Below are 22,863 nucleotides of genomic sequence, written 5' to 3'. Positions count from 1 at the left end.
CTCTGACAGATATCAGGGTGGTTGAAGTCCCCCATGAGAACAAGGGCCTGCGAGCGTGAGGCTGTTCCTATCTGTCTGTAGAGTGCTTCATCCGCAGATTCCTCTTGATCTGGCGGTCTGTAACAGATCCCCACAGTAATGTCCCCTATAGCTGTTTTCCCTTTAACCCTGACCCACAAACTCCCTGTTGACTGCTCACCTGTCCTGGGACTGATTTCTGTACTCTCCAGCCTATCCCTAACATAAAGGGCAACTCCCCCTCCCTGCCTGCCGGGCCTGTCTTTTCTAAAGAGCCTGTAACCTTCCATTCCAGCACTCCAGTCATAGGAGCCATCCCACCATGTTTCTGTGATGCCTATTATATCATATCCCCGTAGATGTACACGCATCTCTAATTCCTCTTGTTTGTTCCCCATGCTACAGGCGTTTGTATAGGAACATGTGGGCTGAGCTCCATATAAAGCCAGCTCATGGGCTGGAGTGGCTGGAATATCTCTACATTGCTCCAAAGTGCTGGCAACTGACTGGGTGTGTTTGGATGGAATGATGCCCCCCTCCCCCAACACATCTAGTTTACAGGTTCCTTGCCCAGTCTGGCAAGCCTCCTACCAAAACTGGTCTTCCCCTTTGTTGTCAGACTAGCTGCACCAATACCCAGTAGACCTGGCCTCCCAAATCAAGTCCAATGTTCTAAATGCCCAAACCCCTGACTATGACACCACCCTTTTAACCATTTATTAACCTGTCCAATCCTCCTAGCTTTTTGTAGATCCTCCCCTGTGTCCTGGAGAATTGGCAAAAAGACTGTCTTAGCTCCAGAGCCCCTAAGCACCTCTCCCAGGGCTCTGCAGTCCTTCTTTATGTTCTCCAGGCCACTGCTATCTATATCACTAGCACCCACATGGATCACTAGAAGTGAGTAATAGCCTGGGGGACTTACTAGAGCAGTCAGCCTCTCTGCAACATCCCTGGTCCGAGCACCTGGTAGGCAACACAACTCCCTTGAGACTGGGTCAGGCCAACAGATGGGTGCCTCTGTGCCTTTCAAAGTAGTTCCCTATTACTATGACCTGCCTCTTTTTCCTGGCAGCACCAGTAATCTTTTTTACCAGTGCATCAGCCAGGTTGTTCATGGTGTCAGTGTCTTTCCTTGTTAACGCCCTGCAGAACTGCAAAGCAGTTCTGTGTGGGGACAGCAGATTTAGGAGGAAGCCCCTTGCTTTTAATTGTCCTCTTCCTCCTTTTTTTGTTTGCTTTTTCTGTTACTGTTTCCCAGGTTCCTGGGTTAACGAACTCCTTGCCTCCATGAGCTGCAGTGGACGCTTGAAGCCCCTGCACAGTTTCAGCCTGAAGCAAGCAGGCCTGCTTCCTCTCATCTTCCCTGACATCTTTTAGCCTATTGGCAGTGTCCCACAGCTCAGCCACCTGCTGCAGGAGGACCTCGACCAGGGTGCATATTGAGGAACACTTGTCTTTTGATGTCTATATTATGCTTGTGGCACACAGCCATTCTGTGAAAAGCTCATACCACTCAGTCTTCAGAGTTTCGATCATTTCCAATTGACAAGTTCCCAGTTTATAGCAAATGTTCTTTGCTGTTTGTGTGTCAAAATGTGTTGCCCACCTTTTTAAAGTATTAAATTGTGCTTCTCTTTCCCATTCTTTGGAATTATCCAATACTTGTTACTGCATTTTGACCCTGCTTTCTATTGCTAGTGTTTTACACCATTGTTATCAGTGCACTCCTAATATTTATTCTGAACTCAATGGTGAAAATATTAAGGAAGCTCAGCCCTAAGATGGATCTTCAAGGAATTCCTCAAGAAGCCTTTTTTGCTCGTTCTCAGTATTACCTATTGTCTTTCTCTTGAGGCAGCTTTTTTATCCAACACACTGTTTCTTTATTAATCCTCATTTTCTTCTGCTTAACTGGTAGTTTTACCAGGAGGCATAGTATCCAATACTTTATTAAAGTCAGAATAAATGAGATCTGATGAATTTCTTTTATAAGAAAATATAAGGGAAAGCTACTGCACAAGTCTAGTGCAAATCTGTGTTACATTTTTCTCTGTTTTCGGTTTATTTTAGGTCATCAATTAGTTGTTTCTTCAAAATTTTAGTTAACAACTGTCAACATCATTTTTCCCTCCTCCTTTCCTGCTGGCATTAGATTTGTTGTTGTCATCTTTCAGTAACTCCCTAAAATTTGGAGTCTCAAAATTATTAGATTTTTAAAAGACATTACTAAGTCTGCACTTTCAGGTTTCAGTTTTCTGTCAGTTTAGTATGTCAGATGTGTTCATTTGTGGTCCCCTCCAGTTTACCATATTTGTTACCTCTGAGTTTTATTCCGCAGAACAGGAAGAGCTGAGAACATTGGCTCTTTCCCTTTTGAAGAGAAATTAGATATGAGGGGCAGGAAGAAAAATTCCAACTGCTTGTATCTGTGTTTCCAAAACCGGAATAGAAAGAATCATAAATTAAATGCCTCTGATCTGATCAGCAATTAAAAATGGAGATTTCTTTTCACCTCTGCCTTTCTTCTGTTGCTTTTCTTTTCAGATTTTTGTTTGTTTTCATTTTTCGTGGATTTTTTTCCTTGAGTGAATTTTCGCTAATTTAAAAAAAAATGAAGTAGGCAAAACAAAATAAAAGTCAAAACCTACCTGTGATTGTCCCATGAAAGTAATATCATTGAATACTATGACAAATGTTAAAAAACTGAAGACATTGAAGTGTGATCTGGTTTCTAAAATGATATAGACTAGAATCTCTCTACATAGGTGATAATGATAATTAATTTTTTTTTTTTCTCCAGAATTTTTTTTTTTTTTTTTGTCCCCAGAATTTAAAGTCCTGTAGAATTCATAGAAAGCAACTATGGAAAGACTCGTTTCAATTCCATAATTAAAGCTAAATGCCATTATCTATATAAAGCTAGTATGTATTTTATTTTTTTTTTATTACAAGAATATAGGATGTCCTCCCAGATGTCCACTCCTTACTTTTTTCATGCAGAATTAATTCTGTGAGAATTTGCTAGAAAATCCACCGCAGTCAAATTGACATTATCTGTGGGTGGATTTTCTGAGTTTTGGATTAATTCTGCACAGTCTGTTCAGGTCTAGTAACACATATTAGCTGTAGTTTATTGATGTTTGTACTGCTTTTGATGCAAGTCTAGAAGCAATCTTGCTGGTTTCACATGTCAAAAAAAAAATAAATCTGGATTAATGGGCTCTACTGGAGAAGAGTTGGCTTTATACAGGCCAAATTATGATGTATCTGTATTATGAAATTATATTATGACCTGCTTTACTGTAAGGCTTCCCTGTCATCCCCTCTGCATCAGTACGAGTTCGCTCTCAGGCTTCTCTTTAGAGTGAATCAGTCAGATTTCTTGGCAAGAGAGCTGGTATAGAATAAAGGGTAGCTCAGTTAGGCTCCATGCACTATAACTGGACTTGGAAAGAGGTAAGATGGATTTAGCTCTCTCTGTTCAATATCCAAACAGGCAATACTTCTCCAGAAACTCCAAAACTTGTTCAGGCCATGCACTGCTGTGTGTGCAGCATATCCTGGAAGGTGTTTGACAGCTAACAGACATTGCGTTATCTGCTCTCCTGTGCGTCTAATTCTGGCATGTGCATAGAAATAAATTAGTTGCTGGTCAGACACCTCCATTAGTAGGCATCGTGCACTTTCTCCAGGCTTTAATGCTGGTAGCATTAATGTTAAGTAGCGTAACAGCTGAGTGCTGCCAGCAACCAGAGCAACAGTGCCAACAAAAATTCAAACAAATGCCACTTGTGTTACATAAAGGATCCAAATGGAAATTGGATGTTCTTTCGCAGTTTGGCATAAAATGAGCCTGTCCACATCCAAAACTATACAGAAGTCTCCAGTCCCATATCACTGTCTGGATATGAAGGTACCTATAAGCCCACCAGGGCTGTGAACTTGGGGTCTCTTGGCATGCATGCCTTTTTTCCAGTACCCCTGCCGCTGGTCTGCATGAGAATCTCTGGCCTGGAGCCAGGTTGGCTCTCCTGAGCATCTCGATCTGGATATGCTTGTTTGAAGAAAAGGAGGAAAGATGAAATACTGGACAGGAAAAAAAACATAATGGATATATGCTGTACCATCAGAGGAAAGACTGGCAGACCAGAGACAGGTACCTCCGTGTTGCACTGTACTCATACCTGAGAAGAAGAATCACCTATCGAATCAGCAGACTCCTGTGTTCAGCAGATGCCTATGAGAAATTAAACACAAGTGTTTAACAGCTTACACACTGTGGAGAAAAAGGTGAATTGTACATTTGTCTTCAAGGATGAACTCTTTTCTGGAAAGCAAGCTGAAGTAGGTTTTAGACATCCTGATGGGCTCAAGAAAGGAGGAACGGGGAGTTCTCTGGCCTGTGTGACACAGGTCAGTTCCCTGTGGCCCTAAGCGCCATCAGTCAGTGATGCAGTCACCTTTTCATTTCAGTTGCTTTTTAGTCAGTTAGCTGAGCTCATTTAACAATATTTTCTTGGTACCTGTGTGACTCACTGATAATGCATACTTGAGAAAGCATCCATTATTTGCAAAGCCTGGCTTGCTTTTTCACTTCGGCAGAATGTGAAGCTGAAAACAGATGATTGATGGCTTTTTCTGTTTATTTTCTAAAAGATGTCAAGCAGCATATTTACTAACTCGACTCCTGCTGCAACTTGTTAGTTTGAGCAGTGTAAACACATCTTAACAACCCTTAGTAATTGTGGGGAGAAAGACATCATGAATATAATGAAAACTGACAGCACTGATTTCCATTCCTGTAATTTTTTTTACACTTATGAAGACAAGCACAGTATTTTGCTCAGATGGAGGGGTTTTTTGGAGGTTTTAAAACTTCTAGGTAACAGTTTATTGATACTCACATTTCAAATATACTACTTGTTTGGTAAAAAAAAACAAATCATATTTAGTTCATTATCTTTCAAATTAGTTTGTAGCCCTTTATTTATACACCCAGGTAAAGACAGATTTTGAAAGTGAAAGGTTCTTAGTCACAGAAAAAAAAAAGACTAGCTGATGTGGTAACTTACAGATGGAAGAGGAAGCTTTAGATGAAGCCTAAGCAAAAGCTAGGGAAGCATACCCCATACAAATGAAACTGCATGTATTGATTTATTCTGTAAGTAGATGACAACAAAATTAGAGAGATTTGTCCAAGGATGCAGAGTGAGTTCAATATTCTGCCATGTCTTACCAATAAATCTTATAGGAAAATAATGATTTTAAAAATACTGTTGAAAGTTCTAGGAAGTATCAAGAGTAATTTGCATGTTTTTACCCATAATAAATAGTTTTGGAGTAAACTAGTAAATAGTAAATAGGATGGGGAATTTCATGCAAACTTGAAACTGGAATTCATGAGCATAATCTGTCCCATATTTTCAGTCATTCCTTCTATGAATGAATATTCAGATACTTGCAAAACTCACCTTAAAGGGAAATTTACAGTTTTGGTCTCTTTTTCCTTCTAAACATACTAATCCTATTAAAAAAAAAAAAAAAAAAAAAGGTCTGAACAGTAGTCCCATAATGACTGAAATCCTCGCAATTTCTGTCTTAAATAATTTATTGTGACCGATTTATTTTTATGCCAGCATCATCCCTGATCATACGGATGTATTCTTCTTCCTACTAGGTTCTCACTGTGGGAAAACTGTATTTCCACATTGTCTGTGTGAGAGCACTTCTCATCTCCTCTTTCATCCTTCATTTTCTTAGGCTTATTAACAAACAAACAAACACCAAAACAACCCAGACTCCATTGAATGCTATTTCTAATTGAAATTCAGTATTCTTATCCTTTCAATGCCATTTCTGATCAAAATTTATCACTTCAACACAGATTACTAGAATTCCACTTCCTCAGTGTCTTGCTTAGTGGAATTAATACATCCCTGAAACCATATTTTTCTTCATCATGATCTCATCACAGTGGTGGTTTGGGACAATCTCACAGTTAGCTAGTAAATCTATGGTCTTTCTCCTGCTCTCCCTACTGATAATGACATCTGTTCAATAGCCATTTTTAGGCTATTTTGATCTTATTCCAGGTGTGAAATAAGTGAACTTGCTCCAGTGCAAAAATGCAACATCAGATTCATTATAATTATTAGAATTTCTTTCTTACTAATTTAGAGGAGCCCTTCTAGGAGATAATTTTTGAATCGTTTACAGCTTATTTGGTTTCATTAGGAATGAAAGCAATTACGAATGCAATTATTATGTTTACTTGGTTAGTGGTAAAGTCTATGAAGATGAGGCTGAATTTGTAATAAAATGAGTTATTTATGCTGAAATCAGATGTGCCAGTCATACTCTGTATTAATATCATTGGTTTCTTTTTAGGACTCATTAACATCAGTGATACAGATAGTGATGTATCAGCTGTATGAATAGTACTCACTGTGTTTTCAGGGAGGAGAGGACACACCACTAGAGGAAACAGCATTTTCAGTCCTGAATAAGCATAGAGACCACTATTTAAGTCCAAATCCAATCGTAGTCCTTACACTATAAATTAAATAATATGGGCTGGACCAATTCTTTTTAATCACAGTTGACATAATGCATTAATATAGTTATGGTTATATTCATATAATTGTTCCACAGGATCAAATTTTCAAATTCAGTACATTATTAATAACTGTGATCTTGACATTGTGAAAGTAGTTTCGTGTAGTGGTGCATGTTTTGTGCTTGGTACATGTTCATGCAATAGCTCTTTCTTGAGTTAGACTGTTGTTTTGGAAATCATACTATTTTAACATGTCTCCTTATGTGGTCTTAAGATTTGGAAAAAAAAAAAAATTAGTTGCTTCAGTAACTAATTTGCCTACTTTGTTTTTTGAATGAAAAAAATTTGGTTTTGTAGACACCTTTAAGCAGATGTTTGCTGGAGGTTCTAATCCACTGTTTCTTCAAAAATTGCATTGAAGCTATATATTTCATCAAGGTACTATGCATCTGTTAGTGCTGAAGAACTGGACAAGGTCACCTGCCTTTAAGATGTCTGAAAAGTTGTTTTGATTTGCCAGAAATGTTAAATGTTAAAAATTACTTACTGCATGCAGTTTGATATTCTTACTGACACCAAGGGAGGTCGTGTACATTTTTTTAATTAGCCCGATAATGTTCTATGTCATGATGTATGCCTAAAGTGAGAAAGAAATGTCAGCAGAATTTTCTGCTGTATTCATGTGATTTGATATTTGTGTGACCCGTGACCATTCACAGAAAATGGGAAAACAGTATTCCTGAGACCCTCACTTACCTTATGTTACCAGCTTCATCAGTCCTCTGCAAACCCTGCTAATGTGACCATATTTTACGTGTGCTTATATTGTGCAATAACATTTCCATCCCATGGTTTACACTCAAGGACAAGAGTATAGTTAAGTAAACAAGCTCATATAGCTGATACTGAAGTTATTCCTAATGATATAAATTATGTATGGACAAATTACTTCTACTGATTAAACTATAGTTGCTAAAAAATTCAGTTGGTCTTTTCCCTTATCTCCCATGACTTTTCCTGGGATATAGTCCTGTGATTTTATTTTTTTTTAACTGAATAGTAGACTGAGTTTAATTGTCCTGTAAGAATTTCAGGCAATAGTTTTACCTTTGTTGTTTGCTTCTTTTTGAAGTCTACTCTGTAGAATCAGTGATCGTCATATAATTTATAACTTCTGCATTTGTCCTTGTTTTCTTCTATGTGGAGCTTTTAGTCAGTTTGTCTCAATTCTGTTATAAAAATCTCTTTTATAGTGCTGCTGTTCACTATGGAACTGAAAAGAATGTAGATTCACTCCTATTGGTGAACAGGAGGTAGAAAAATAGTTATTTGAATAATTAGTTATTAGAAAATAGTTCTTTGAATTATTATTGTGGTTTGTGCTAAATACACCTAAAATGCAGTGTCTTATTTAGATAAAACTTTTGGGATTTTTGACTGCTGCAAAATGCATTAATCTTGTTGATGACAATAATGAGTCATCTAGTGAGAACAGCATTGTACTGATGGTACAATAATGAAAAAGGTCTCTACTGTCTGCTGTCTTTGTATATCTGACCTTGAAGAGAATTACTACTTGCTTGTTGCAGAAGTTGAGCATCTAATACACTGATGCACCTGTTAGTTCTCATATATTAAATGAGATAATGTTCATAATGATCAGTGATTCTTTTCTGAATTAAATATTTTTTCTTTCTAGTGATCTGGACATTCAGCTGCATTTATAAATGAATGTCCTTAACACATGAAATTACTTATACTTCAGAAAATTGTAACTGCACCTTTCCCATTCCTTTCTGACATCGCTTTCTCTTGCCGTTGAGTCTTATTTGTAACTAAAGCAATTTTGGTTTGCATTTGACATTTATGTAGAGACCATGAACCAAGCAACACCTGCTAGAAAACTGGAAGAGGTTCTTCACCTTGCAGAACTCTGTATCGAAGTATTGCAGCAAAATGAAGAACATCATTCAGAGGTGAGGTCGTAACTGTATTTGACGTAGAGAATGGCTTGTCCTAAGGTTTTTTTCTCCCCTGATGTGAAGCAATTCTGTCAAGAAACATTTTAGCTTTACTTTCTGACATATGTTTAAGGCAGTTCACATTTACAGAGGAATAAGAGACTTGAAGCTTATGAAAAGTGAAGTGAAATAAAACTCTACTTGAATTCGCTTGAATGAACTGTGGGTTTAGAAATAAAAATTAAAGAGCATAAAATAGAGAAAGCATCTTTGTGCTGGAGGTGGTGAAATGGTGTGGAAAACATTCATAGCCTTATACAGTTGTGCCTTCCAACTTTTCACCTCTCATTCAAAATAGAAAATATAACTGAATGCTAGTTTTCATCAGCTGTATATGTCTTGATTTTAACGATGGGTATAATAATTGCATTCACATTGCTCTTCTGTTGATTGGAAAAGTACTGCTTTTAAATTTGAGCTTTTTAAATGCCATTATATGGTAGAAGGAATAAAATAGAACAATTTCATGTTTCTTACTCTCAAGTCTTGCTTCATGATACAGAAACCATAATATTTAGAATATTCAGAATTATAGCACTTTTTTTTTATATCAAGGAATTACAAAAATAAACTTGACCAGGTACACACAATTTTATATATTATCAACATTTAATTAATAAATATAGTTTTCTAAGGTTCAGGAAATTGTTTTTAAAATATTCTTAAAAAACTTGATAAATATTTTTGGGGAAAATATGCAAAGGGGTAAACATGGTTTAGTATATATAGCTATAAATATGATCATTCAAAACATCTGGTTTTATATCACACTATGGAATCTAGTTTTTAGCTTACATCTGTCATGTGTGAACTTGTTATAGATGTTTTATCTCATAGTGAAAAAACAGCTGTTTTGATGGTTTGAAATTAATTCCCTTGAGGTTCTGTTCTACACTACTGTTGCCACTGTGTAATTCTATAATGATTACTTAATAAAATGTATATATTGTTGTCTTTGTCTTTTGAGGACCTGCATCACTGTAAGAATATAAGACTTCTGTGGAAAAGAACACAAAAAAACACAGATCAAATGATCCATGTATGATTAAACACCTCTGTTCAAAGATTACTTTCTGTACTATGTATTTGCAGACAGAAATGTGGTATTTTTCAGAAGAGTAAATATATTGCACATGCCTTCAGAAAAATCCATTCAGCAGAAGTTTTCAATCTAATCTAAGACAGCTTGAGAATAATTTTAAGATTATTCTACCCTTCATTCATATAGTAAATGTTCAATTTTACTGAAATGTATAGAGCATTCAGATTTTCAATATTCAAGTATATCTGAGAACAAAATAGTAAAATTGCGCATTCCCTACTCAAAACTGAAGATCAAATATGGTGATTTCATATCCTAATGTTAAGTACATACTCACTGTTTAATGGTGCAATTGATGAAAAGGATCAGTAACCCCTAAAATGGTATATCACTTTTTTTAATACTAGATTTATTTTTTTTTTTTAACTTATAACACTTCCAAATATCTGGGATTCCGAAAGGGAAGAGAGGTATGTGATATCTGATCAACTAAGCATTACTTTTCATCATTTATAGCATGTAGCTGTGCATTGATTGTGTAGCATAAATTGTTCTGATGATTTCTCGTGTTGTATTGCCACATTTGTGTGTCTTTCTGTAATCTGAGAACTTTGTTCTTCCTTCAGTCCAGACAGTTTTTGTTTTCTTAGAATTTATGTCATCAATTGCTAATTGCCTTTAGCCTGTTTTCATGTTACACATAATGAGTGAACAACTATCTTAGCTGTAGTATTTGGATTTTTTTATTCTTCTTCCTTACTGCCTGAGCAATGATGGTTATCTCTTAAGAGGGTCAGAATAATTTCTGTCTGGTTTCAAGTGTCATTTACAAAGGGGGAGAAGATAGAAAGAAAAAGTGCTGGTTTTCTGGTCTTGCTTTGTTTTGAGGTTTTGACAGTAATTTCTGAAGAGTTTTGCTTACTAGAAGGGACATCGGCATTCTTTGCATTTAATTATTTTCTTGGGTAAGGAGTCTGTTCCTTTAATGAGCTTCCATTAAAACAGAATTTACTAATGAGAAACTTCTTGTGGTTTAAGGAAAAAGACTCCATTTCAAATTCTTGCCAAAATTTTTGAAGCCTCATCTTTTCTTTTTACTATGGTGGCAATCAGCATCCTCCAGTCCTGACACTGAAATGTACAAAGTACTTTTCAGTAATAGCAAAGAATGCTCAACATTTATTTAAAACATCTTGCCAGTTCATCTTTTCTCTATTTGGCCCATGTCAAAAAGAATTACAGGCATCAGAAAGTCCAGAATGCAAAAACATATTTGTAGATCACTTTTCAAAAGTTGTCTTTAATTTGATGCCTTTCAAGCGTGAGTACATGATTCTACATTATCTAGAACCTGCGTTGCAGAAATGCATGTGAGGATTTCTGTGGCTGTATTTGAAGATGTGGGAACTCAGCACTTGTATAGATCAAGCTACGTATGTCCCATGCTGGTAATTCAAAACTATTCAGAACAAGATATTCAATATGAGAGCCATAAGTTTGAAAACTAAGATACTTTCTTATCTAGTATATGTAGATATTTCTCGCTGTCGCATATTTTTGTGAACTGTCAGTGGTATGTGATATTCCTCTTATTTCGTAAGTTCACCTTCATCTTTAACTCCAGAATCATGCAGGTCCCTCAAATACAATACTCAGCTTCAATATTGACCTTTCAAAGCTTAGATTTAAGTGACAGTAAAAAGGTACAAGTTACATGTGAAGCAGTCTTTAATGTGAAGCTGGCTTTGCTTGCTGACACTATTTTTAACAGATTTCTTCTTTTAAGCTAGGATTACATAAGAATCTAAATTTTTACCAAAGGAAACTGTATATTCCAACATGTTGTTAAGTTACTGAAAATTAATATAGACATTAATGAATTTCCAAAGATGCATTTATAGCATTTGTGGAAGGAAAACTGGATGCCTTCCTCAGGAGATCCAACATCTTTAAGGAAAAAACAGGAATTAAAAAGTGCTCTGTATCTATTAAAAAAATGCTTAGACTTCAAGGAATAAAACGTCACACTAAAACCATCCCTTCTGACTAACAAATGAGTGCAAAATGTCTTCATAAGAATTTAGTTGAAAAATGAATTAATGTGGTTACTTATACTCTTAGAACTGAATGAAATCAAAAGCAGCACATACAGTAATTTTTCAAGGATAAGGCCTTCTTTTTCTTTCCTGTCTGACAAAATACTTGCAGAGATTTATGCTCCTTTTTAAATTTTTTGTGTTACATTTTGATTATATCATCTTTCCCAGGATGCTCTGTTTGATTTTTTACAATTTTGATGCAATTTTTTCATAAAATAGTTTCACATTTTTCACTTGGCCAGTTCATTCTCCCCAAATGAGATAGGATGTGACATATCCAAATGTATTTTGCCATAGATACAACACATCTCTTTGCTTTATGACTCCTGTTTAGTAATTCTATTTTGACATATTTGCAGGCATTCGCTTGGTGGCCAGAATTATTGGCTGAGCATGCAGAGAAGTTTTTGTCTCTGTATTCTGTTGATATGGATTCGGCGCTCGAGGCACAGCCACAGGACTCCTGGGACAGCTTTCCACTTTTCCAGCTGCTGAATAACGCCCTCAGAAATGACAGTAAGATCTTAAGTTTTTTATGCATTGTCTGAATAAGATTTTTCAATGTACCCACACCTTAGAATAAGGTTTCTAAGTAATATAATACTCAAAATAAAAGTGACAGTGCCTGTGTTTATGATATATATGCTGGTGCTCCAGTTCTTGGAAGTTGAGCTGTTTATCCTTGCACCATTTCAGTCCTTGTTCTGGTAATCCCTTAGACATTCAATATTCACAAATTGCTCAGTCTTAAATCAAGATGTACAAACAGCACAATATGTATTTAATGTTTTATATTTAATCTATACTGCTTAAATAAAATTGTAGTTAATATTTTGTACTAAGCCTTCAGATAAAGTACTTTCAGACTATTATGTCTATAAAAGTACTGTAGGCTTAGCATGAATGCAGTAAGATACACACAACAAATCAGTGTATTATGTTCACTTGGTGTATTGTATCGTTATTTGAGTTGGACACCAAAATTTGAAATAGCCACATTATCTTGCTTTTACTCGTCTTTGAAAAGAGAATTTATTTTTTTATATAGTTAAGGGATGTTCTAGGCATGTTTTGTGTGGAACTGATTTTTGTAATGGAATTGAGGACATAACCAGTGAAACCAAAGAAAATTAATTAGGTGTTAATTTTAAAACATTGAATTGCATCTATCGTTTTAAGGCATCATAAAGAAAAAAAATATATTTGTGCTATTTTTTATATGTTTACTTGTATTGTATCTTGACAAAAATGACAAAATTATCTACTGTTTTTTAATTCTGTTGGAGATCCAACTGCTGGTTTTATTGAATGATTAAAGTTATTACAAAATTTTATATTTTTTTAATTATAAATACAAAAAATATTTTTGACTCTTCCAGGAAAATGTATTAAATTTCTATGTAAGTTCAATAGCTTTTAAGAATTTTAGCTCCATGTATGGAAGCTACTTGACTGAAAGAATTGAAAATAGTATTCAAGAGCTTTTCTGCAAGGTTATACATATTGCAACCTGTATTATTTATCACTGTATTATTGTTAACCTTAGCTACCAAGTATTTATCAGAATTTATAGGTCATCTCAGTATAATACTTGTTGGCCACAGCACCATGTCATGAAATGGAGCAACTAGCAAATGTACAATTCACTGCAACATCATGGATGACAAAATTCATGGAAAGAAAGGAGCAAATGGACAGGGCCACTGAACTAAAGCTGAATCTTAAACTGGATTGTTGAATGTCACTATTACTACACCACGTTCGATGGGGTCTAGGACAGAGTGAAAGAACATTAAAATCCAGTTTAGAGATCTCTTTTCATTGGTTATGTTGCCATACACTGACATTTAGCAATACAGGAAATGCCATATTCCTGATGTTCTGTCTTCACATATTATCCTAGTGAAAGAAAATGTATCTGTTAGCATTTCCCTTGGTTTGTTTTTAAGATATTAATGAATGTTTCATCTGGATACTTTGATGGACAAACTGCAACTATAGAAATGTATTAAAATTGCCATGCTGGTAGTAATTCAAGATCAATTTAGAAGGCTGCTCAGAAGTGTGTAGGAAATGTTCAGTCTTAGTTCAGATCTCTTAAGGGTTAGGCTCCTGCAACATGCATTCTGCATTACTTTAAATGAATGTCTGATCATCAAAAATTCAGATTAAACATTTCAGACTTATACTGAGGTGTCTTTCCTACCGTCTTACATTTTCAGTCTAGGAAGCGCATCTCTAATTTTGATGTTATGTGCGCTTATAACAATTACTTGGTTTTCAAAAGCTGTGGAGGTATTTTACAGTAGTCTTAGAAGAAGGATTTGTGACACCAGTTTTAACTACATTATTGTGTCATTTGTGTTCATTTGCACTTTGGGTCCAACCTGAGAGAAGTTGTAGAAACAAATGAGGGATGTCCTCACACGCAAAGGACATGCAGGCTACATCAGTAGGCTACTGATTTTTCTTTCGTTAGAAGATTGAATGGATAATAGTGCTAAATTATTAAAACAACTTTCATGTCAAAGCAGTTATTAGAAAGATTTTAAAACCTTAACTGAAGGGTATGAAATGACTGCTGTATGAAATGTCACACCTGTATACCAATTTAAGTAATTCCCTAATGGCAAAAGATATAGTAAATGACAGTGGCTGGCAAGTCAAAGCAATCTAGAAAATTATACTCTTTTTTTTTTTTTTCCCCAGAACTATTGGAAAGCAACCATGGAAATTAGTCAGCTTTTAATCGGTGGATATGTTAACAAGTGGCAAGTGACCACTCTACCAAGAACTGATTCCCAAGTGGAACATATCTCAGTGCTTATTCTTTAATTAACAGCCTTTTCACCTTCTAACTGCACTAAAGTCATTAGAAAGAGCTCCCCATGCTTATATAATCAATGTTACAGTCTTCAAAAATGAAATAAATCATTCTAGCTTTACCCTAAGTGAAAACCTTTTCTCAAAAACTATAACCTTCATAAAGATAGATTTAGAAAAAAAATCTAAAAAGGGAAAAAGTGGAATGTGGTCTCATGAGGATAAAAAGGCTAGTGTTAATAATTAACAAGGAGAGTGAAGTGGAGTAAATTAGACGTAATAGAGCCCACAGTGACTGGCAAAGTCACCTCTCATTATCAAAAAACTCATTAGGAAATGAAGAGGTGGAAATCCCACTGGGTTGTTCTCTCTCTCCGGTTATATCAGAGATTACTTTTCAGATTTCTTTCAAATGAAGATCTGTTAGGTCACCATATTGCATATTAGGTTAATCTTCAGTGAAATTTGGAGGACTGACACCTGCATGTTATTCTATCTCAAGAGCTTTAAATGAGCTCTAAGTCTTCAATGCAGGAGCCAGTTTTCTCATAAACCTGACATAAAAGAACTCTTAACAATAAAGAAACAATCTAACATTTACAGCATTAAAGAAAACTTATATGTAAGACTATTTTTATAACCATATCACTAAAATACAATATTAGAAAGACGATGAGGTAATGAAATTGCATAGTCTTTACTATTCAAATAATATCAGTGTGTTATTTTACATAATACACAAAATATTGTACAGGATTCAAGCTGAATACTTTAAATCCAATTTTCATTTAACAATGAGAAAATAAGTGTGTTTTCAAATACACTGTATAACTTTTCATGAAGTAAAAGGAGGGAGGAAGGGGGAATCCTGATTAAAACTTCACATTTTTATTTTGAAGGACTCTATTTTGAATCACTTTCAGCTTCTCCATTTTTTTTCTGACCTTACTCCACAACAATTCACAGTTCATCAGTGACTTCATCAGTGACTGCTTTCCTGTTAAGTCTGACTGAAGAACTACTTAGAAGAATGGGTGGAAGGGTGTGATCTTCCTATCCTAAAAATTATTTCAGATTTTCTGACAAGAACTAACAAATAACAAAAAGTCATTTAATAAATTATATTTTGTGTGGAGTTCAGTAATAGATTGTAGATAAATTTGGTGTGATTTTTCAAAATGTAAAGGTTTGAAAAAATAGTGTACCTGCTGCTATAATAAACATTTTAATGATGACCAAAGTTTCTGTTGTTCATACACAATTATCCCTATGTAAAGCTTTGCAGATTGTACAGTGATAACAGTACCCAGTATATCTTTATGCTAGTGATTTTTTTTTTTCCAGAATTGGATATTCGTAGATGGAAGCACATGGTTGTCCCAGGATTGTGTCTTATTTTCTGTGATGACCATGCTACTTTTTGTCCTCAGAGCCTGTAAATTATGTTATGAAGGGGCCTGCTCTAGAGGGAAATTTTCTTTCTCTGGTTGTTTAATTATTCGGATTAATCAGGTTTTCAGTGCCTCAACACAGATGTATTAATTCCTCTCCATTTAAGACAGTGTTGGAGAGATCTTATGGTGGCAAATGCTTAGTTACATGAAGCATCTATATATTTGGCTTATTTCAGAGGTTTTTCAATTGTCTATTCAATATTCTGCACCTTTCCTTGCCAAGTGTTCTTTTCAAGTATCACTTCCTGACACTATGTACTGTGCTGTTGCCCAGCATTATTGCATTACTGCATTGGCATGAATCAGTCAAAACTACGAGTATTATAAGTTAACTCATAATACTGTTTTCCATCAGGTATTACTCAGTGAAATGTCCGTGTACCTGCTATAATTCAGCCGTGATACACCTGTAGGCAGTCTGATAAAACTGATTTAGGAAAAGCAGCAAGTTGAGTATTAGCCTCTTGAAAGCCATTGCCATTATCATGACTATTGATTTCAAACAGGAATTCTCTGATAGGTTTTTTCCACTACTGGTGTTGCTAGTAGCAGAGTGGCAAATACCACCAAACACAGCATCACTTTCTTGCTTTGTTACAGCCTGTTACCACTTTCATACACAAATTTATGACATCATAGCCCCTATCTTAACTACAGTGTAGAGATTGAAAGCAATTTGGATTTAAGGTAGTCAGGACAAACGTTATACCCACACCGATACCTCTCATTAAACCTTACACTTCTCTCTAATTGCAGTGGGAATCTTCATAGATCAGGGGCTTACAATTTTTGCTTCAGCTATTAGGACCTGCTTTAAAATCATAACCTATCTTCTTATAAGAGCTACATGTTTTGGTTACTGATACTGACAGCTAACTCAAGCTGCATTACTGCTTACCAGAATAGCCAGTAACATTTTGACTGGATGGGGATTTTAGGCACAAGAAAACCATGCAATAAGATGTTCACGTCACTCACTTTGTCTTGTAAAGATGAAATAAATTTTCTGCTTGCTTCCACATAAATAAAAAAATCTGTAAAATTCACTTTTAAAGTATCTTGTATGTAAAAATACACATTTTGTATATAAGCTGAGATACTTCCAATTTTCACCACAATTTAAGTAACTGAATAATAAATGCTCTATGGAGGCCAAATGTAATATAAACAGGAAATTAATGGAAATGTAAAATTTCTTTTTACAGGTTATTGGATTATTTTCAACTGCTGTGAATAGAATATGGAGCCCCAAGGAAATTTCTTTTTTTGAAATTTACTGGTTTTATTTCAGATTTAAGAATATGCCAGAAAATCCAAGTGGCGCCTTCCCAAGGATCATATGGAGAGCAGGATAATTATAGACTGTCTGCCAAAGTGATAATTTTGTCAGTGGGAAAGAGACTCATGTTAACCTGTCATTTTTCCTAGAAGTTCTTGAGGACAGCATAACATACTGACTCCAGGATAACTCCTAAGCTGTGCCTCTCTAAGTAAAAGCAAAATAAACCCACAGTTTCTGCTGTACACAAGCACAGTAGATTCTTTTTTTACTATTAGAGGAGAAACCTCATTCCAGTGCTGTATTAATAGACTGTATTTTCATCTCTAATTTTTTTCTTGTCATATTTTATTCTATTTCAGCTACATAATATGTAAAAATTTAATAACTTTAATCTTCAACTTGAATATTTCAAGAAAGTTTCATCTGGGAATCTGTTTCTGTTCCTGTAATCTGTTTTCCATTAATATTGTCTATGCATCAGCTTGCCCTGGCATAGGCTTTCATTTTGTTGCTGTTTGTGTGAGTATGAGATGGCTCATATGAAGAGGGTGTGGGGTGTCTGTATCTACAAGACAATGGAGAATTAAGCTACATAGCTTTGAAGACAAGTGGCAGTTGAGGGATTTGAAGTGTGGCATTTCCTCAAGGATCTCATTTCCCATCTGCTTTGATGCACAGGTGGTACCTTTCGGCAAGATCAATTCTAATCATAGAGTAGAGTGCCATGAGTCTGCTGATGATACTCAGCTATATCACTTACGCCTGTGCTTTGAGTTCTTTCCCTGCCCTGCAGTAATCCTTGACAGAGATCTCCAAATGGGTAAATCAGAGCTGCCATGTCCTCCGCCCTGGGAAAACAGAATGCTCACTGAGTTGTTGATCTGAGACAGCACTCCCATGTGCCCACGTACAAAGGGATATCAATGGAGCTGCAGTCATATTAAGAGTTTTGGCATCATATTGGAAAAGTTTCACTTCCCTGCAAAGACTGGTGTCAGGATCTTAGGAAAATGATTCAGCTTTTTAACAGCTTTTATTTCATGTGATTTCTTTAAATTTCATTCTGACTTTGGAATAACAAGAGTTTCCCTCCTGCACATGAGGCTTTATTACTGTAATTCCCAGAATAGGGCTTGTAGCAGAGCATTTCTGCAGTGTGGTCAGAAAACAGTAAACTACAAGATCATCCCTTCCAGTAACTGTGATTGCCTAATTAATGACAGTCCTGCACTGACTCGCTATAAAGAAGCAATATTGACTTAATTGACACAGTCGTATTCCTGGTTTTAAGCTCAAAGTTGCCTTGAAAAATCAGCCTATTGTGTAGCTTTAGACCAGCCTTTTATTTCTCAAAGGCAACGTTCATCAGCTGTTTACTGTGAAACCTTTTTGTTACTATCCAAATCCTTCTAAGTTATTATTATTGCTGGTCACAGAAGCTGCAGGTTTAAGATATAAATACAGAAAAATAACACTGTTTTGAGTGCCTGATATAGATATAATTATGCCAGAGCTAGCTCGTTAACAAGTAGTTCTAGGAGCAGTGTAAATAATGGAGCATGTTTGTAATGGACTCACAGGTGCTCTCAAGGGTAGATTCTCAAGTGTTTAATAAGAGATGAGCCTATGCTGATGCCTTTTTCTCAGTGGAAACCCTAATAATCTCTACCTGCTGCCTAGCTGCCTGTTTTCATGATCTTCATATATCTGGTATCTCCACCCCTGTGTGTAATATGGTTGAAATCAATGAAAAGCTTAGAAATTCTTATCAAGAGAGAGGCAGGTGAAAAAAAAATCAAAGTGAGCTGATCGTATTAGTATTGCCTCCTTAGGTAAAAGCGATTGATACATAATTTCTCATCACTCTGCAAGGAAGTTTTCAATAAAATAGTGTTTGCTTTAACATCATTATATTCAAGAAAAAAAAATATTAGCGTCCAGACACTCAGCAACTTCCTTGCAATACAAGTAACAATAGGGAACAGAAACTTCATGAAGCGTTTCTCCAGCAGTCTCCATCTCTCCCAGGTTCAGTTTGTGGTGAACATCATTCAAGAATGGAAGGCAAAGGAGTTTCTGGAAGTTACTGAAATTATGTTTATGATGGGTTATACATGAGTTGTACCAGTAGCGGAAGATGGATTGTAATTTTGTGAGCTGGTTTCCATTTTGAGCTGCACGACCCAGGATTTTCTTCTTAGGAAGGGGAGGAAGCCTGAAAATGCAGTTGTGGTACCCATCCAAATCAAATTAGAAGCCTGGATGAAGGAATATGTGGGAGGAGAAACCCATGAGAGAATTTAAAACAATAAAATATGGGTGGGAGAAAAGAAGGGCTGCCAAAATCATGAAAATTTCTCTCTTCAACTCAGCTTGCCTTTATGATTTCCATGTACACATGGGAATATTCTAATAGGTCCTAATAATAGTGCTGGATTAATGGGTGAACATAGACACATTCAAAACATGAAACTGATATATTCCCTTGGTGGGACAGGACATAAGTGTGCTAAGAGTTAGGATTCACTAGGAGAACATTTCAGGGTGTGCAGGGACAAGCAGTGGTGGTGGCAAACTAATTTTCAGGTTTTGAGCATCTTCAGTTTGCATTGTATATATAGTTTTTCATGCAGTAAATCCCATATGTGAAGCAGGTAATTTTCTAATGCTTATAGCAAATTTACTTTTCTTGACTAACGTGCTTCATATTTGTATTAAACTCACCAATCAGCTCCATTTCTTTAGAAAACCAAGAGAACACCTCTGTGTGTGTTTCATGTTGTCAGCTTTCCTGAGCGCTTTAGGCAACTAGTTTTCAGGACTTGCTTTAAATAGTTGTAAAATTAAAATTGCTGTAAATTGGAAATAATCACACCGAAGAATTAGCAAACTTCCAGAAGAGAAGGGTAGAGTTCGCTCCTTTAAAATTTTGCAAGACAGTTGAGAGGGCAGAGGAGAGTCAAACTTGGCTGAGGATGTTTCACATGAGCATAGACTGCCTGATAGGTACTTTTGTTCATGGTGCCTTTAATGAGATTTGAGCACATGTCAGGATGGAAAAAGCCACGGTTCTGGTGATGAGCTCTGGCCTTCAAGATTTTTTGTGTGTGGACGTGCATAAGAACATTAAGACATGTCTTCTTGGTAGCTACAGGCAGTGATTCAGGACTTTGCCAGCTCCCAGGAACACAGAGCAGATGGGTAAACTGTTCTTCCTCCCCCAGACATGTCACATATTGCCTTTTTCCATTAAGCAATCTGGAAGAAATGCTGTATACATCTATATTTTTGCACGTGGCCCAGTGCAGCTGCAATGTTTTACTGTAACCTTTGTTCTTCTTAGCATAAGGAGAATAAAAATAATTGAATGACATTCAAATGCTGTTTGGTTTGTTTGGGGTTTTTTATTCTGTCTTGGTGTCTAAGTATTGAGCAAAATCACTAAGGTTTAGATTCAGCAAAGATGCAAAAGTGTTCTGGTTCAGCAAAGAACTTCTGTATGTGCCTAGTTTTTGTTACAGTAACAGTTTAAAATGTACTGCAGCGTCCTTACGAAGCACTACATTTGTCTTTTCTGAACTGTATTTCCGACACAAGTGGGATCTTGGTCTTATAATGCTTTTGTGTGTTAAAATATTTTAAGGAATACTTTTTTCCTGTAGTAAAATAAAGTAGGGAAAGGCCTGACATTTTTTTATTTGTGCTTTGTTTTCAAAGCATTTTTGTGCAATGGAAAGTTCCACAAGCACTTGCAAGAAATTTTTGTTCCCATGGTCATCCGCTACATTGATCTCATGGAATCATCAATTGCCCAGTCCATTCACAGAGGTCTTGAACAAGAATCGTGGCAACCCGTCAAGTAAGTGCTTTCTACAAGATCTGAACAAAGCACCTGCCTACACCTTTCTGTCTAATCAGGTGTTCTCCCCCGTTGTCCTCTAAATATTCTATTTTTTATTGTATTCCTACATTGTTTATTTCTTCACAGGAGCATCACCAACAGTCTTCCTAATGTAGCTCTTCCAAAAGTTCCAAGTTTGCCTGTTAATCTTCCACAAATACCTAGCTTTACTACACCAACCTGGATGACTTCTTTGTATGACTCCACGTGTGTATTCTTCAGTAACCTTCTGACTGTATGTCAGCTCTGCATGGCCTTGCTAGTGTTCTGTGCAGCTGTATTTGGATTGCATGGTGTTTATGATCTCTTAGTTGGAAATTATTGTTTCTTGGAAGTAAGCCAAGCATGGACTGTTAGTGAGTTGCGCTTTCTGGTACATTAAAATGTAGCAGTCTTAAACCTGATAGCTTACAAAATCAACTTGGCAAAGGTCTGTCATAGTATGAATGGTGTTTAATGCCCTAAACAAGCTATGACTCTGTTGAATTAATAAGCAGTGGGGAACCTTTTGGATAATTGATTTTAGATTGTGGTTTTATAAAGTGAGGAAGCCCATATTTTCACATGGGTTTAGTTAACTTACCGTATATTGCTTCTGAAAATCATTGATAGCAAATATTGCCATTAGATTAAATATCCATGTTACAGGAAAATAGTAAAAGGTTAATAAGTACCCAGAATAGAAGTACATCCATTTCTTTGTCTGTTTGAAAACTATGTGTTTCTTTCTGATTTCTCCCCCCAACATTTCAGTGCTCTTTTCTTAAAAAAAGATATAATAAATAGAACAGACATGCCCTGTTCTGTGGGAATATTCCCATAGTTACAGGCAAGATTTTTGTGTGACAGCACATTCATATGCATTAGAGAAAGGCTCAACAAGAAACTTATTTTAGCTAAAGTTGCATAAGGAAAGGATGAATATGAAAAAACACACGTTCAAGATGCAAAGCTTGATATGATTTCTAGTACTGTCTTCTCAAGTTTTATGATGGAGTGAAAGACTCCTAGCAAGGATGCAGATCTTACTTACTGCAAGAGTTCATAGAATCACAAAATACAAGGTTGGAAGGGACCTTGGATCATCTGGTTCAATCTTTTTGGCTAAAACACAGTCTACACAAGATGGCCCAGTACCCTGTTCAGCTGAATCTTCAATGTGTCCAATATTAAGGAATCCACCACTTACCTGGGAAGATTATTCCAATGGCTGATTGTTCTTATTGTGAAAAATTTTCCTCTTGGAATCTCCCCAGGAGTAACTTGCACCTGTTACCCCTCATCTTTCCCATGTGACTCCTTGTAGAAAGGGAGTTGATAATTTGTATTCTCCCAGACTTCTGGCACTTGTCTGTTGAGCATTATGATTGTTGTTCTGCTGGGAATTCCCCTAAAATTTCACAGAATTCCTCTTAATCCTTGACTTTGGTACTTCGGGTACTTGTTCAGTATTATAATGCTAGGTTTGCCTGATGAAGAATCTACAGGCAAAACGAATGAGAAAAAGCAGTCTGTGAGCCAACTGAGTTACAATTAATTGTTTATCAATAATGCCGAGATTGTGTCTATTTTGTCTGCGATAAAAAGAGATTCCATATTCTCCAAACTTTACTAATGTTCATGTTCATGCTCTTAGATTCATGTTTAAATCTATTCATATTTAACAG

The 22,863-nt window shown here is 36.0% G+C and overlaps 1 protein-coding gene across 8 annotated transcripts in view; it reads left to right on the top strand.

Moving 5' to 3' along the window:
• Positions 1–22,863, top strand: part of CADPS2 (calcium dependent secretion activator 2) — a 315,891-nt gene that overhangs the window by 244,475 nt on the left and 48,553 nt on the right. For 7 of the 8 annotated variants that reach the window (XR_010608797.1, XM_065663295.1, XM_065662937.1 and 4 more), the window contains 3 exons: positions 8,447–8,550; positions 12,096–12,252; positions 21,013–21,154. Coding sequence is in view for 7 of the 8 variants with exons in the window: in XM_065663295.1 (XP_065519367.1) it covers positions 8,447–8,550; positions 12,096–12,252; positions 21,013–21,154 (403 nt within the window). In the remaining variant the exon portion in view is untranslated. Of the gene's footprint in view, positions 1–8,446; positions 8,551–12,095; positions 12,253–21,012; positions 21,155–21,283; positions 21,404–22,863 lie in introns of all 8 variants that reach the window. The other variant, XM_065663382.1, reaches the window with a different exon arrangement.

Source organism: Lathamus discolor, chromosome 1, assembly GCF_037157495.1.
Source record: "Lathamus discolor isolate bLatDis1 chromosome 1, bLatDis1.hap1, whole genome shotgun sequence".
In the NCBI taxonomy this organism is placed as follows: Eukaryota; Metazoa; Chordata; class Aves; order Psittaciformes; family Psittacidae; genus Lathamus; species Lathamus discolor.
Note: the sequence above shows the minus strand (reverse complement) of the source record. Positions and strands in the feature narration are given on the sequence as shown.